The sequence below is a fragment of the Brassica napus genome, chromosome C4 (assembly GCF_020379485.1).
Source record: "Brassica napus cultivar Da-Ae chromosome C4, Da-Ae, whole genome shotgun sequence".
In the NCBI taxonomy this organism is placed as follows: Eukaryota; Viridiplantae; Streptophyta; class Magnoliopsida; order Brassicales; family Brassicaceae; genus Brassica; species Brassica napus.
In genome coordinates, this window is record NC_063447.1 from 46,937,194 (window position 1) to 46,955,614 (window position 18,421).

The 18,421-nt window shown below is 32.5% G+C and overlaps 1 protein-coding gene, 2 long non-coding RNA genes and 1 pseudogene across 3 annotated transcripts; 1 reads left to right on the plus strand and 3 right to left on the minus strand.

The window, feature by feature from the left end:
- Window positions 1-7,017: 7,017 nt before the first annotated feature.
- Window positions 7,018-8,960, plus strand: LOC111205398 (cystinosin homolog). Its single transcript, XM_048756250.1, has 8 exons — window positions 7,018-7,236; window positions 7,329-7,461; window positions 7,617-7,706; window positions 7,802-7,926; window positions 8,124-8,166; window positions 8,262-8,379; window positions 8,468-8,517; window positions 8,598-8,960. Exons 1-8 carry the CDS (start codon window positions 7,118-7,120, stop codon window positions 8,721-8,723), a joined length of 804 nt encoding a protein of 267 aa, XP_048612207.1. The 5' UTR covers window positions 7,018-7,117; the 3' UTR covers window positions 8,724-8,960.
- A 583-nt stretch (window positions 8,961-9,543) lies between these two features.
- On the minus strand, window positions 9,544-10,477 carry LOC111205104. The gene is made up of 3 exons (XR_002657502.2): window positions 10,182-10,477; window positions 10,044-10,086; window positions 9,544-9,958 (listed from the first exon to the last, which is right to left on the minus strand). It is a non-coding gene; the product is annotated as an uncharacterized LOC111205104 (long non-coding RNA).
- A 654-nt stretch (window positions 10,478-11,131) lies between these two features.
- Window positions 11,132-11,898, minus strand: LOC111205762 (annotated as a pseudogene).
- Window positions 11,899-15,781: 3,883 nt separating this feature from the next.
- On the minus strand, window positions 15,782-17,820 carry LOC106420726. The gene is made up of 4 exons (XR_001284047.3): window positions 17,665-17,820; window positions 16,261-17,586; window positions 16,091-16,178; window positions 15,782-16,002 (listed from the first exon to the last, which is right to left on the minus strand). It is a non-coding gene; the product is annotated as an uncharacterized LOC106420726 (long non-coding RNA).
- Window positions 17,821-18,421: the final 601 nt, after the last annotated feature.

Sequence of the window (18,421 nt, forward strand, 5' to 3'; positions counted from 1 at the left end):
CTTTTAGATTTGACCATAATTCTCAGATAGTAAATGATTTTATTTTTATCTAAATTTTTTTTTATTTATTTTGGAGATCGAATACTCAACCCCGTAAACCAGAAGTCGGAAACAGAAAATCAACGTCTTAGTTTTTTTAGAAATTACGCATGTGGATTAATTATCCCTGACAATACAGTGATATATAGGTTTATACTCAAACTCAGGGGCGAAGGCAGCGCTAGGAGTGTTACAAAAAAAAAAAGGCAGCGCTAGGTACCCATACAAATAATAAGATTCAAATTTTTATGCTTAAAAGTTAAAACCATTAAAATTTGTTAGGTAAAATGGTAAAAACCATGCACCTATTTATACCGGTTTATAACTATTTATAAATTAACCTATGAATTTAGTTTGCCTAGAATCTCATGTCAATACTGAAATAAACTTAGATCTTAGTGTTTCGGATATACCTGGTTACTCGCATCGGAAAAATAAATAAACCAAGTCGAGAATTCTAGCACTCCAAATGTCGTGCCTCTACCGGTATCCACACGCACACAAATTGGATCGATACGGGATGCTAGTGCCGTCGAGATCAAATCTCAAGCTATTAGGGTTTCACCATTGCTTGTTTTAAGAAGAAACACTTTTCTTCTTTTGATTATGAGAACACGTTCTCTGTCTCGTGCTGAGACGATATGCGGCCAGCCTCTATCTCACTTTCAAGCAATATATATATATATATGTGTGTGTGTTACGTGACCTAATCTCATTAAACATGAGAATGACCCAAGTCCATTATGTTAATTGACTTAATCATATTAAGACAATTCACATCCAACATATATACTGTAATTATATATATCAAATATATATAATATCTAAACATGAAACTCCAATTTATGTATTAATCCAATTTGCTTAGGTGTGTGACCATGTAGGATCATATAAAATTAATAATGGATTCTCAATCCATAGATTATAAGCGGTTTCTAGCAAAACATTATAACCACCTAACTTTATACGATTGTCGAACCTCGACGTTACGACTTTAACAAGAGTAAGTACAAATGATTTTAGGACATTCCCAACAATCTCCCACTTGTACTAGAATCATTTATTCTTATAATCCTTTTGTCTCTATGTCTCGATCTCAGCATAAGGCAAGAACCAGTGTCATCCTTATTAAGCTAGATCATGTTTATCGAACTCTGATTTAGACTGATAAAAACAAACGACTGACATTCACCTCGTTTGAGCACGGCCATGCATTTACCAGTATCAAATCTTTGATAGGCCCAGAGATATTTATCTCCCGTTATATGGGAGGGACAAATCCCATCTTGTTCCATCCCTGTTCCTTACACACTTCATAGAACACCTAATCAATGCCTTTATAATCACCAGTTACGGCTGACGTTTGACAAGGTCAAAGTGAACTAATCCACAAGTAAAGAATCATGACGAACCCAGGTCTAAGGACTATACTCTATAGTCGTAATGAACAACTCTTATGACACTCATATAACAATCTTGTAGAGTTCTCGTTAGCGGGTCAGTCCGATCATGTGTTCTCTAACACATATCCATGTGATTGACTTCAATACCACATATTGAATGACTCCATGAAACTTAGTCATCGATCACCTCACATACTAGCCATTCATGGTTATTAATGTCCTACGTTAACAACTTTGACTAGGAACCTCAATAATTTATAGCATCTTTCACTTATAGGGTTTCATGATCAAGTCATGTACTTGATGACCTATAAGAATGTTATAAATTATTTTTGGGACATTTATTTAATCATCTAATAATCAAATAATTCTGAAACAATTTCATTAATTTGAAAACATAACCAATGTATGTTAATATGAACATCATATCATAAACATAAAGTCTCCTACTAAAATCAAGATCACATCTTAATATACTTAATACCCATGGCTGCAGTATGACTCTCATACTTAGGCCATGGAAGAGGCTTGGTCAATGGATCAACAACATTTGCATCCATTGAGACTATGCTATGGTGCTTTTCTTGGAACTCTTCCAACTCACCGCTCCTCCATTAGAACAAAAGATGAAACCAACTTGTGATCAAAAACCATCTTTGTCATTTTGAAAAACTGGCATCGCTGTAACCACTTACAGCAAGCTCGTCACTTTCTCCATAGACCAAATTTATCCTTATATTTCTTAAATACTTGAGGATAATCTTGACCTTATGTCCAGTGAATTTCACCTAGATCAGAATGGTATATCTACTTTTTATACTCAAAGCACATGTGTTTCTACTCATGTGCTCTTGCTCATCATGTGTACAAGGACACTGAGTCTTGCTGAGAGTTATGTCATGAGACATTGGTAAGAAGCCTTTCTTGAAATCATGCATTTTGAATCTGTGCAAGACCTTATCGATATAAGTATCTTGACATAATCCAATATGCTTATTTAATCTATCTCTATAGATTATTGTTCCAAGAATATGAGCAGCTAGTCCCATGTCTTTCATTTAGAAAAAGAACCTCATGCATTTCTCGAACTCCTTCGAATTGTACTTTACTCCATCTGTTCTTCTTGGAAAGAAAATGTCTCTCTAGAAAACACCACTATGAGCAACAAACACTTTGTTCTCGGTGGGGTTGTAAAAGTAATAATCCTTGGTTTCTTTAAGACAACCAATAAAGTAATGATCGTCATATTTGGGTCCAAGCTTATCAGTAAACATACGTTTGTCATAAGCATCAGAACCCTAAATTTTGAGAAAAAGACAAATTTGGAACCTTTCCAGTCCACATCTCATATGGTGTCTTCTCGACTGATTTTGATGGACATTTACTTAGCGTAAACGCAGACGTTTCTAGAGTGTGTCCCCAAAGGGGTAATGGAAAATCTGCATGACTCATCATTGAACAAACCATATCCAATAAAGTTCGGTTTCTCCTTTCAAATACACCATTCAACTGTGGTGTTCCCGGAGGAGTGAGTTGTGAAACAATTCCGCATTTTCTCAGATGATCATTAAACGATTGACTCAAATATTCTCCACCTCGATTGGATCGAAGAGTTTTAATTTTCTTGTCAAACTTATTTTGTACATCATTCTGAAAATCTTTGAACTTTTCAAAAGATTCAGACTTATGTTTCTAAATAAACATAACCATGAAGTACTGATACTTTCCTCTAATATTTATACTCATTGGTCCACATACATCAGTATGTGTAAGTTCCAATAAGTTTTTATCTCTTTTACCGTTTCCAGTAAAATGAGCTTTAGTCATTTTACCCAACAAACAAGATTCACATTTTTCATGTGATTCGTAATCAAATGAGATTAAAAGTCCATCACTATGAAGCTTTTAAATGTGATTCTAACTTATGCTGCCCAAACGATAATGCCAAAGGAAAGTTTGATTCGTGCCATTAGACTTGAATCTTTTGGTACTAATGTTATAAACATGCATGTTTTGGTCTAGAATATAAATTTCATTCTCTAATGGACCGCTACCATAAAAGATATCACAATGATTAAATAAACAACGCTTGTCTTTAATCGAAATGAAATCTTTCCGAATTCAAACAATGAATAATATTTCTGCTTATAGCAGGTACATAGTAGCAATTCTTAGTTTCCAAAACCATGCATAAAGACAAAGACAAATGAAATATTCCTACAACTAATGCAACAACTCTTGCTCCATTTCCCACACGCAGGTTCACTTGTCCTTTCCTCAAGATTCTACTGCTGTTTAGGCCCTGCATATTTCTACAAATATGAGCATCACAACCGGCATCAAATACCAAAGTAGAAGAATCAGAAATAGTAACATTTACTTTTATAACATAAATACCTGAAGATGACGTTTCAGAAATCTTCTTATTTTTCAGATTTTCCAAGTATTTCTCATAGTTTCTTTTCCAATGTCCAGAACCATTACAATAATGGCACTTATCAACATTAGAAGGACCCGACTTAAACTTAGGAGAAGGCTCAAGCTTGCTTGGATTCGCAATCCAGCCTGACTTACCCTTTCCTTTGTTCTTACCTTGTTTCTTAAACTTGTTACCCCCTTGTACCATAAGAACATTTGGGGTATCCTTCTTAATGTTGGGTTCAGCTGTTTTAAGCATCCCATGCAACTCAGTCAAAGTCTTTGTCAAGTTGTTCATGTTGTAGTTCATAACAAACTGATCATAGCTTGACGGCAATGACTGTAGAATGAGATCAGTCGCCAACTCTTGGCTGATAGGACAATCCAACTTAGCCAAGTTATCAATATAACCCATCATCTTGATGACATGTGGACTAATTGGACCATCTATTGGTAGCTTGCACTCAATGAGAGACTTAACCGTTTGGTATCTCTCAGTTCGAGCTTGCTCCTGAAACATACCTTTCAGGCTAGTGATCATGTCAATTGGTGAATCCACGTTCTCATATTGCTTCTGCAAATCTGAGTTCATGGTTGCCAACATAAGACAACACACATCGACCATATCACTGACATGCTTATCATAAGCAGTTCGTTCAGCATGTTGGACATTGGTCTTAGGTTTTTCAGGAAGAACCTTCTCTAGGACATAGTCCTTTTTCTCCTGTTTGAGAACAATTCTGAGGTTTCGATACCATTCAAGGAAGTTTGACCCATTCAATTTGTCCTGCTCAAGGACAGATCGTAATGAGAATGAACAGTGGGGAGTTGACATTTCTGGAATAGAAGAGTGGGAAATGTTAATATGATGTTCAGGAATTAAAGAAATCTCAACAATTAAGAAAACTCATATTATACTCAAAACATTTCCTCAAATTGAATATAATAATCCAAGATCCATATTTCACTATAATCCGAGTGAGCTTTGGCTCATCGCCCGAATATAAAGCTATTTAGGTAAGCAACACTTTGCTAATTATATCCAATATAATTCTTGGTTGTCAGATGACATCTTATGTCTTATCCAACCTATGTCTCTAAACCCAAAATTGTTTTGATAGTTTAGTCAAGTAAACCAATCTTATATTCATATGGTAACCGTTACCATCTACCTCACTCATGTAATTGCAGACACCTTACTTTGGCAAGCCCATCTTACAACGAAACGAACCTTGATAGTTGATAAGATTGGATAGACATCAAAAATACTTGAAATTAATTGAGGATCAAATTTTAATTCAATTTTAATTTATATTTAAATTTTATATCTAATATAAAATATAAATATAACTAATACATATCTTATGTGTATTTTAATTGAATTATAAATAATTAAATTAATTTAATCTAATTAAAATTATTAATTATTGATTAAATAATCTTAGAATTTGTTCTAATCAAATTAGAATTATAACTAAAATTATCAAAATGCGTTAAACGATTTAACCGAATCTATATCAACTCTTTGATATAATATCTTAAATACATATATTAATTTAGACAAGCAATCGATTATTACTCTATACACATGTGCTAAATATAATTTATGCATCTTGCACATACGAGTTATGCATAAAACCACTACGAGACAGAAGCATGTTAAAACTAATTGATTACAATAATCACAACGTTCGTATAATCTTATTCTGAACATAAGCACATTAGTTTTAAAGGCACTTCAACCTAAGCGTGTGTCTCATATGGACGTTCAGATGTTCTAATTGTTTAACTTGATACGCCAGTTCTAGTTATAAATCAATATCATTATACCGTAATATACCATAATCAAATTAGGGTTTCTATTAACAAGCTAACATATCAAGTTCAAACAATAACAATTTCAGTATTAAACAAGCAGGTTCTGATACCACTGTTGGAAATTCATACCGGTTTATAACTATTTATAAATCAACCTATGAATTTAGTTTGCCTAGAATCTCATGTCAATACTGAAATAAACTTAGATCTTAGAGTTTCGGATATACCTGGTTACTCGCAGCGGAAAGATAAATAAACCAAGTCGAGAATTCTAGCACTCCAAATGTCGTGCCTCTACCGGTATCCACACGCACACAAATTGGATCGATACAGGATGCTAGTGCCGTCGAGATCAAATCTCAAGCTATTAGGGTTTCACCATTGCTTGTTTTAAGAAGAAACACTTTTCTTCTTTTGATTATGAGAACACGTTCTCTGTCTCGTGCTGAGACGTTATGCGGCCAGCCTCTATCTCACTTTCAAGCAATATATATATCTATATATATATATATATATGTGTGTGTGTGTTACGTGACATAATCTCATTAAACATGAGAATGGCCCAAGTCCATTATGTTAATTGACTTAATCATATTAAGACAATTCACATCCAACATGTATACTGTAATTATATATATCAAATATATATAATATCTAAAAATGAAACTCCAATTTATGTATTAATCCAATTTGCTTAGATGTGTGACCCTGTAGGATCATATAAAATTAGTAATGGATTCTCAATCCATAGATTATAAGCAGTTTCTAGCAAAACATTATAACCACCTAATTTTATACGATTGTCGAACCTCGACGTTACGACTTTAACAAGAGTAAGTACAAATGATTTTAGGACATTCCCAACAAGATAGGTTTATACTTAAACTCAGGGGCGAAGGCAGCGCTAGGTACCCATACAAATAATAAGATTCAAATTTTTATGCTTAAAAGTTAAAACCATTAAAATTTGTTAGGTAAAATGGTAAAAACCATATTATGCACCTATTAAGTTTAACTCTCTTTTGTTTCTTCTTATCAATAATGCACCCATAAAATAATACTTCTGGCTTCGCACCTCCTCAAACCTATAAAAATATAATAAAACTAAAAAGATAAGTTTAACACAATATTTAAATAAAAAAAAACGTGGGTGTTGGGAGGTCCCCATCGATTTCTTAATTTGAACATAAAAACTGACGATAAAGAAAAATGGTCGGTGGGTGAGCCTTCCCAAAATACGAATATACCCATGTTTAACCGTTAGGTTCAGATAGTGGAATCTTTTACGCAGCGTAAAAGTCTCCAAGGCCGTCATGACACGACATCATCATATTGCTTCTGTTGTTTAAGCTTTATTAAAGCGGCTCTCGTCCAATCTCCTCCAAAGAAGAAAAAAACAGTCGTCAAAAGGCTTTTGATCGAATCAGACGGAGACAAATATGGCTTCGTGGAATTCGATCCCCCTAGAAATCTTGTACGAGATCGTCGGATGGATCACGTTTGCTTCGTGGTCGATTAGCTTCTACCCTCAGCTCCTTTTGAATTTCAAAAGGAAAAGGTAATCTCATCTTTCTTTCTTTCTTTCTTTCTTTCTTTCTTTCTGGGCTTTGCGTCGGAAATTTGATTTTGTATGTTTCGGTGTTTTTCAAGTGTTGTTGGATTGAACTTCGACTTTGCTCTTTTGAATTTCACAAAGCACTCATCGTATATGATCTACAACGTCTGCCTCTACTTTAGCCCCTTTATTCAGAAACAGTACTTTGACCTTTATGGAGACAAAGAGGTAGTATCTCTTTCCTTCCCCTCTGCTTTTTTATTCCTTTCGTATCTGATTTTTTGTTAACTTTTTTTTTTTTTTTTTTGATAAAAGTTTAGGAGAGTTGCTTAGGTATTTTTTGTTAACTTGAAAGGTTAAAAAATATATATCATTTTCTCCAGATGATACCTGTGGCTGCAAATGATGTTGCATTCTCAATCCATGCTGTCTGTATGACAGCTTTTACCCTCTTCCAGATCTGTATCTACGAAGTGAGTAGTCTTCTCCTTTTATATATGGGCTGTTCTTTTTTTTTCTCTCTCTCTTTAATCTTATGATGGTTTTCTAAGTGACTTAATATTGTCAGCGCGGAACTCAAAAAGTATCAAGATGTGCTACAGGTCTTGTCATCCTTGTCTGGGGATTTGGAGCTACTTGTTTCTTCATTGCTTTGCCTACACATTCTTGGCTCTGGCTCATTACCCTCTTCAAGTAAGCATTTGACTAGCGAGTTATCCTATTAAGATGTTTCGAGAAAAAACTAACAAAACTCCTTGAGAAACCGCAACATTCTCCTATTCGTTTATTAGAGGAAACGATAACTCCTTGTTTTTTTTTTTAATCTGTAATGGAAAGATGTAAATATTTGTGGATATACCTTTTGATGATAATGTTCATTGTTATAATAGCTCGATTCAGGTATGCATGACATGCGTCAAGTACATTCCACAGGTGAGAAACGATTCTGAAGCTTAGTTAGTTTTTTTTTTTCACAATTGGTTTTGAAACTGTGTTAACTATGGATTCATTTATCTGTCTCTTCACAGGCGAAGATGAACTTTACTAGGAAGAGCACAGTCGGGTGGAGCATTGAGAATATTCTTCTCGATTTTACTGGAGGAGTCTCTAATTATCTCCAAATGGTTGTTCAATCGATTGACCAAGGTAACAAATCTCTTTTCCGTCATTTGCTTTAATTTGTTTGCTGCGCATAAACTAACACTCACTATCTTCTTTTGTTCGTTTTTTTTAGGTTCTTGGGTGAATTTCTATGGGAACATTGGGAAGACTCTTCTCTCACTAGTAAGAAAAATCCAGAGCCGTAGTCTTTCTTTCTCTGTTTTTTTTCTTTCTTATAACTGACCAAACATATCTTTCTGCAGGTCACGATATTTTTCGATCTCATTTTCATGTTTCAACACTATGTGTTGTACCCTCCGAAGAAACCCTCAAAATGTCTTGAGGAATCCAACGAGCCTCTCATAGATCCTTCTCATGAATCTATTTAGAATTAAAGTCGGGGAAACAAAACCCTTCTTAGTTCCACAGCTTTCCCTTTTGTACAGAAAGTAAAGCCTGTGTTGTATTGTTAAGTAACTACAGTGTTTGTAGTTTATCACAATGTTAAAGAAAAAACCGAATGCATACTACAACGGTCAATTTTGAGTTTCTTGTAAGATCGAGAAAACTTTTTCTTTGAAAATTGTCCAAACCTATTTCATTAAATATAATTTATTTCTATCAAATAAGTTTGTGAGAATCTTTCTTGTCCGTGATAATTAGATATATACATTATAATTATATACATATATTATCATATATTCGAAGTATTATGGTTATGATTATGAATCTGATGAAGAAGAGGAAAAAGAATGCAAATGAAGCGTTGTAGAATAACTTGTGAATATACAGAAACAAAGTGATGATGATGATGATGATGATGATGATAAAGGAGAATATGGTTCTCATGATAATGAAAGGATGAGTTTTTGTGATGTGGGGGTGGTGGGTGGACATCAGTGCCGGCCCTGAATAAAAAGCAAATAAAGCATGTGTTTCAAGGATATATGATATATTTATTTTTTGGGGCCAAAAGTAACATAAGATGTTTCTTAGCTCTATTGGTATGTACTCCATACAAAATGTGATTTGATTCTTAAATAAAGAACTATATTGATAAGTTATGTAAAGTAGGTATGTCTGTTTAGATGTGGAGTAGGTATGTCTGTTTAGAGTGATTACAAAACTAAATAATCATGCAGAGTTTATATCTTTATACTGAACAGACACAATCCATACCAAATCAAAAGATAGGTTCCTACCATCAGGTTGTAAAAGAAACCAAGTTATTGGTTTTGTAAGATTGTAAAAGAAACCAAGGTATTTCATTGAAGATCTACAATATAACAACCACACAAGCAAGCATAATGAGAATAAGATTGTAAAAGAAACCAAATTATTTCATTGAAGATATACAATACAAGAAAATGAAGCCTTCTTTCATCTGGGTGTTCCAGTTTTGTGTTTTGCCACTGTGCACTCAAAAGATTCTATTTTGCTACCATACTCTGAATCCGAGGACAGATCTTTCTAAAAGCGTTTTAGCCAACACTGAAGAAGAATCTATCTTTTATTCTCAGAGATTCCTCTTCTTAGTTTTGGTTGGCCCTTTTGTTTCCCTGACCATATCAGGGTTGAAGCAAAGACATAGAAATGGTTTGTTTGGTTTCTTATCTGACTTTCTCTGTAAGGAAAAACACAGCTAGTATCAGTCGTTACATTACTAAAAGCAATCAGAAATGTTCTCCTTGTTGATATCGGAGTTTTACCTTGGAGTTCTGACGTTGAGTCTTAGTGTTTCCCATGAAAAGCCTACATCACAAAAAAAAAAGAGTTTATACACTTAGGACAAGAACATCAAACTCAAATGCAAATTGATTCAAGAGAGGAAATCAAATCCGTCTCACTTCAATAAACTGAATCGCTGACGAACGGGTTTTTCGTTGTTCTTCATCAAATTCTCACTGCAAGGGTAACATAACAAAACTAATCAGACAGAGGAAAAGTTTATAAGAGAAACCACACATGGGTCGTCTAGTGGTAGGCGAATTCCGGTGAGCTATGCGATCTGGATTCGAAACAATCCCAGGACACTAAACATGTGTGACCAGGCGATATGGATCTCTAATTCTGATTGAGAATTAGGCCTGGGCATAAAATCCGGAACCCGAAATCCGAACCGAACCCGAACCGAAAAACCCGACCCGTTATCCGACCCGAAACGTAAAAATACCCGAACGGGTCTTGTATGATGGTACAAAAAATATCCGAACCCGAAGTGTTATTAACCGAACCCGAACGGGTAACCCGAAAAATCCGAAATTAATAGTCAATATAAATATTTTGAAATATATATAAGTATTCCAATTATTAAATTCAATATTTGTGGTAATATTATATATAATAATAAATATTAATATTCTAATAAATACTTAAAGTACACAATTAGTTATAAATAAGTATTTTATAATTTTGTCATTGAAATAAAAAGTCTACTCTCTATAAGGCAATACATATTGTTTACAATGATGTTTGTTTCATGCTTGATTTAATATTTTATTGTTATTTTATCAATTTTATATGTGATAGATTAATTTTTATTTAATTTAGATGTTTTCTTTATGTTTTACTTCAAAAATTTTGTTTTTTACTTTGGTTATATCCGAACCGAACCGATATAACCCGAGTCCGTACGATATATGATTACTTTATGGGTTTTATGATGCAATACAATTTTGAACCGAACCTGAAGTGTTATTATCCGAACCCGACCCGTACTAATAAAATTTTAGTATGGGACCTAGAAGCGTAAACCCGAAAAATCCGAAAACCAGAAAAACCCGACCCGAATGCCAACGGGTACCCGAACGCCCAGGCCTATTGAGAATAATTGGGTATGTCTGACGCCAATGGACAGCTCCCAAGAAACTAGTCGGTTGGACTTTGGTCCGCCGGATACCCCGGATTATCAGAAATAGAAAAAAAAAGTTATTAGAGAAAGGAACAATCAAAAGCTGCTTTTATGTACCTTGTTTTCCGTGTGACAACAAGCTCCATTGCTTTGTCTGGAGCTTCTGATCTAAACAACGATGAGTTCTTGGTTACAGATTTTCTCTCTTCTTCAACAGAAGAGCTCTCATCCTCAGCGTGATTCTCCTTCTCTTCCAGACCATCAAGCACAACAACCTGTAATCAGGGTTTTAGCTTCCACAACGTCTTCTTGTTCACTCGTCCTTTTGGGTTCTTCTTCATCTTTCTCAATACTCGAAACCAACTCTTCACCACACAAGACTAACTCTGTTTCACCCCTCTCTTCTTCCTTAACCTCATCCTTAGTCAATGTCTCCAAAGTGTTTAGCAACACCGCAACACTTTCCGGTTGTACTTGTTGTTTTGCTTTCTTAGCTTCAGCTATTCTCTTGTAATGACGTCAAAGAAAGCCTTCTTCTGAGCAACAGATCCAGGCTGAGAGTATTTCTCTGCTTCATCGACATACTTCTTGTGCGAGAAACTTGACCACTTCCCCCATTCAAGACTCTCTGTCGTGAATCTTCCAAAGGAGACTGATTGACTAAGCGCATGGATCGTATTATCCTGTGGAATCCAACAAACTATAATCTCAAATTAATAATAAAAAAGGAGAGGAAAGAAGGTAACCTCATGAGCTTCATGACGAGAAAGAGGAGCTGCGAACAAATATGAATGAAACAGAACTGCAGATTCACCCATTGCCAATCTTCTTTCAGTTCTAAAAAACTTTTCTCTGCATTGTATTTTTTCCTGTCAGCCAAACGGTTAATAGAATTCGAGTTACGGGGGTGAATCGTTATTTCAAATTCGATATCTTTTAAAAAAGAAAATAAAATATTGTCAAATTATATTATGTTTTTAAAATAAAAAAATAAAAATAGTAGTTACAGAAAAATGAATTAAAAAAAATCTTTTTAACGCCGTCACCAAAACACTAAACCCTAAATCCTAATCCCTAAACCCTAAATCATAAATCCTAAACCCTTAGGAAAACCCTAAACCTTTGGGTAAACTCTAAACCCTTGGGTAAACCCTAAACCCTTGGGTAAACGCTAAACCCTTGGATAAATCCTAAACTCTAAATAAAAACACTAAACCCTAAAACTCTAAACCCTAAATCCCAAACGCTAAACCCTGAGTGTTTTAGTGTTCAGTGATTTTGATTTAGAGTTTAAAATTTATCCTAGAGTTTAGGGTTTACCCAAGGGTTTAGGGTTTATGATTTAGGATTTAGGGATTAGGATTTAGGGTTTATTGTTTTGCTGACGACGTTAAAAATATTTTTTTTCGTAAATACTACTATTTTTTTTTTTACCATTTAATTTTAAAAAGATAATATAATTTAACAATATTTTGTTTCCTTTCTTAAAAGATATAGAATATGAAATAACACAATCCTATTGGTTGGTGAACCTAGAGTTTCACACTAGGGAGTGAACCCAAGAATAAGTCATAGAATTCGAAGTTTTAAAAACAATTTTTAAATTTGTTGTTTATAAATGAGTTTATAATAGGATTTGTTTAAAAAAAAATTGAAAAACTGGGCTTAAATTATGAGCCTAAGCAGCTTAACAAAATTAATTGTTTCTGCTATGGTTGTTGACATGAAGTAGTTGACAATTGAAACCAAAGGTGAAACGAAGTTTTTTGGTGATCATATAATTACAAAGTAATCTGTTTGCAAAAGATAAAAACTATATAATCTTTAAATGAATTTTATAATTTTTTTAAAAAAATGATAATATAAACATGTTTCAAATCTATTTTATTTATTTTTATTTGTTGTAATTTTATATTTTATTTTATTTTTGATAATATATTATATATTTATACATATATTACATTTGATTTAGGGTAGGTAACAAATAAAGCCTTCATAAATTATGAGTAATTAGAGTTAATGGTTGTCAAAAAAAGAAATCAATGCATGTAACGATTTATGTACTTTTTTGTTACACCAAATAAACAACTTTACACTACAAGTAATGTTGTTAGAATACATTTACAACTAGATGATAACTCGCGCCTTGCGCAAGATGAGATTATTAATTTCGTTATTTATAAGATAAGAAGATATTAGGTCTATTTAATGTGGATATCGATTTGGTTCTAGATTGGATTTTTTGGACTTTTCATTGGCCACAACTTATATGTAGATGATGGTGATGATTGGTTCGACTGTGGCTTTAAAAATTTAGCTGTAGATGTTTAGCTGTAGATAAATCGGTTGTAGCTGTAAAGTTGTTACTATAGACTTTTTCTGCAGAGACTTTTGCTGCAGTTAAATTTGTTGTAGCGGCAAGCGGTAGGCTGTAGATATTTTAAAATAAAATATATAAAATATGTGTTGTATATATAAAATTATTATTTTATATCAATTAAAATAATTTATATTAATATTTTTTAATAAATTATCAAAATTTATTGTAATTTAAAATGTGATATGTAAATAATATTTATATTATTTAAATATTTTAATAATTTAAAAACATTCAAATTCAAAATTAAAATATTTATAAAAGTTTTTATTATGATTATATAATTTATTTGATATTATAGATATTTTTTTCATTTACAGATTCTACAGCCTATAAAAAGAAGATGTAGGGTTTTTGCCTAAAATACATAAGAAAAAGTTTTGCTTTATTTTTTTTGTTGTAGCTTTAAAAATAAAGCTAAAGCATGATTGGTAAAACTTAATAAAAACTTGATGTAGACTTTAATTTTTAAAAGTAAAGCTACAACATGATTGGTAAAATTTAGTGATTTAAAAATAAATAAAGCTAAAGTAGAGAGATAAAACTCAACCAATCATTCCCGATATATGAGTCATTATCATAGGGTGTCTACTCAGTTTGAACCTATTTTTCGGGCAGAAAAAAAAAAAGTATTGGAGCCATCACATATAGGATTGAAGCCATCACAAATAGGATTGAAGCCATCACAATAGGGTGTGACAATCTTAACGTGTATGTCTTTGGCTGCAACTCGGAAAAAAACACAATACATTGCCATCACATAAAGAAAGTAAGATTCTCGTGTACTCTATTGTTTGTGATGGAGAATGGATTTTAACATGTCACTTGTGGCTTATATATAGTTAGGTTAACTGCGATTAAAAATGCCAGTTAACCAAAGATAGTAATATTAGAGTAGACATTTAGATTTTGTATATATTGACATACCATTTTTCTGTCGGGCTGATTTATTTAAAATGTAAGGAGTATCTAAACTATTAAAACTGAAGTACAAATAAATCTTAACCCTAAGTTTTCCTCAATAATTATTATCCAATGTCATTGACCTTATAAATAACAATTTCCATAAAAATTATTACGAAATTGCCTAATATTTAGCTACCTAATAAATTTAGAAGATATACAATCCTTTATTTAATTTAAATCAAAATCAAAAATTCAATTTTACAATCCATAAAAAACTATAAAATAGATTAAATTATCAAATTAATTTATTAGTTTATTGAAAATAAATTAATCAAAATCGTTTAAATTTTTAGAATAATAAAAATAACTCAATTATATTTAATTAATTAGTCTCTTCTAATTTAATTAGTACAATAATGTATGTATTTAATTTTAAATGTTTACGAAAGCAAATACCCGTGCGTCCGCACGGATCAAGATCTAGTATGTCATTACATTACTAACTAATAACTATATATATAGTTTTCGATGTTAGTTTATATCAAGAAACTAAATAGATATTCTTCATGTTTCTTTTCACGCAATACATATACAACTTACTGTGGTGTATCAGAAAAATATACCTGAAAAGTTAAGTAGAACATTTCTGCTTTTATTTGATATTCTGTTATTTATATATTCGATTGTGGCCCGTGTACGGAAATTTGGAGTTATGGTATAGTTAGATATGCGGTTAAATTACCAAAGGGATTACATACCAATTGATATATGTAATGATTTAGTAAATAATTCCCCTAAATATACGTTATTTATATATTAAGGGTACTTAGAAATCTATAGTAACATATATAATTAATTTCAGTAAAAATATATAAAGATCCACCACTTACTACTATTCAGAGGGACAATGAAAAGGGAAAGAAGGATACAAACATCTAAGATTCTCGGTTAATGGTCTGGAAAAGTTAAGTCCAATAGATTTGCTTTGCTTTGCTTTGCTTGGTGAACAATTAAAAGTAGGGAGTCAATTATTTTAAAATAAGGTGCCAATAGAAGTTATAAATGCCATTGTTGAAATATGATAGTGAAATAGATCACATTGTAAAATATATATTTCTCGGTACCTCATATAAAAGGTTTGTATGCAGATAAGTTTATTTCAGGTTTAATAATAACGAAAATTATGTTACCTTTTCATTCTTAGTACGTTAAATAGTGTGTTTGCCGGCTGATGAAAACCTCCATAAGTAAGTTTATCAGAATTGTTCGGTTTTGCGGGGTCATCAATAACTTGTATAAGCAAAACCATAACGGATTCAAATATAAATATAATATTGGGATATAACTCTCGAAAGTAAGAAAAACATAGTTGCAAACTAAAAGCAATTGAAGCTTATTGAACCCTCAAGAACACATAATTTGTTTTCAACTTAAAAAAAAACCCAAAAGCAAAAATTGACATAGAACTCCCATAATTCTAACGTCAAAGTCTTGGACGCTGTTGCTTTAAAATCAAAAGGGATATAATGGAATCCTGAAATATAATATATTATTTATGTTAGCAATTATTATATAGCACTGATGTTTACTAAATATAATAATGTCACTCATATTAAACTCACATTGATTTGAAGTAAACTAGGTCAGGAATTTGAGGATCACATAAAATATCCCAACATTCTTCAAAATTTGTGATATAGCTCAACCAACCTATACAAATCAACAATTCAGTTCCATAACAAATCTTTAAATATTGATCCGTAAAAGAGTCTAAATTAAAAAAAAAACTGACCTTCGCCCCACTCAATTCACCATAGCTTCAATATACAAACAACAACCTTTGCAGTTGATGAAAACCAGTTTTCGTATAATTTCTCAGCTACAGTTTCATAGGCAATACAGTTGATTTCAACACAACTGCATAAAATATAATGTGTGATTTTATTAAATATGAAGTGGTGTAAACTTAAAAAGAAAAAAAAAAGAATAGCACTCACTCAAAATTTATGATGGAAAATTGAATTCTACTTTGGTGTCCACCATTAATCTGGTTGGGTTGCAGTTGAATTAAATCTTCGAGAGGGCCTACATGAACCAAAGCTCTGCATAGATCTAAGTGACATACGAAAACGTGGTTAGACATTAATATATAGACTATCGAATTTATATGCTACTATGAAAGATGGAAAGAACTGAATCATAAAACTAAGAAAACTTGTCACTGAAATTTTGGCCCATACCAATATAGAACTTAGGATGCGATAAACCACGGAGGATGGTTTTGTAATTCGCACAGCAAAGAAAGTTAAACTCTGTCATAGGTTGAATAACACTGCGTTTTGGGTGAGGATGATATGATATTTGTTACTTGTTGTGCGTATCAGTCCACAAGCATGAATTAGTTAAAACTCCTGTTCGGAATTGCGCTAGGCATAACGCGTGCGGGCGGTCCGGACCTAGCGAATTGAGAGAAAATCGGGAAGTACGCGGAGATTAATTTATACAATTTAACTATATATATATTATTTTATGTATGATGAGCGTAAGAATGCAGAGTGGCTTAGTGGCTTTTGCTCCCTTTACACAACTAGAGTTCTCAGAATCGAAACTCAAGTCATATTTTTATTGTTATTTTTACTCGTTTTGTCTTTAGTGAGTATTAAAAGACCATCTTGTCCCCACCTTCTTCTTCAGTTCGTAGATCTGAAAATGTGTATTTCGTCGCAGACATTTTTTTTCACGATAATGACATGTTTTAACTTGTTTTCTTTAGGTTTCATTCACTAATTACATATCTTAAACTCAGCATATGATTTTAAAACCAAATCATACAAGTTTTCTACAACTCAAATAACCCGATTTCTATAATAATTCGCCGACTTTTGCAATAAAGCAGTAAACTCGAACTTAACTCGCTTGTCCGCGTTATACTTCCGAACAGCCTCAATTCGCCACGGCGTGGCTCCGGTTTGCGCAAACGCGGCCGCATACTCGGCAACTCGCCCGAGTTTTAGAACATGGGTTAAAACCCATAGATTTCAAACCAATCACCTTCGTCTAGATTTATTCCAAACAGGAATTTAACTTCCCAAGGTATAGTTGCGTCGATGGTTGTACCCTGTTGTAATAGGTGAAATGATATGTCAGGATAATATATGAAAAAGAAAACAGATTCACAAAAATATACGATTCTCACTTTTTCATCTCCAATAACCAAACATGTACTGGGTCGAATTGAACCAATGGGTGTCTTCCATGTTCTCACTATCTTCACGCGAATTGCAGACTGTTTTATTTATTTTTATTTGTTGTAATTTTATATTTAATTTTATTTTTGGTAATATATTATATATGTATACATATATTACATTTGATTTAGGGTAGGTAACAAATATACATATATTACATTTGATTTAGGGTAGGTAACAAATAAAGCCTTCATAATTTATGAGTAAGTAATTAAAGTTAATGGTTGTCAAAAAAAGAAATCAATGTATGTAACGAACGATTTATGTACTTTTTTGTTACACCAAATAAACAACTTTACACTACAATTAATGTTGTTAGAATACATTTACATTATTTGTTCAAAAAAAAAAAGAATACATTTACATTACAACCATCACTGAAAGCAATCATTTTTCTTCTTCCTGCATCTACTGATAAATAAACACAAAATTCTCTGAATTAGATACTAACAAAATTACAAACAAGTACGAGTCCATCATTGCTTGCAGTGTAAACTAACAAAATTACAAAATTCTCTGAACTAGAAACTAACAAAATTCTTATCAGAACGTTTCAAAATGTTTGATTGGTCTGATCCACATCTTAGTAAATGCAATCTTTGAAAGCCTTTGATGGTAGAATTTACTTATACACTAAAATAGTATAGATGTGATATGTGCATTACATTCAAAAATAATGTTAAGAGTTTGCTTCTATATATTAAT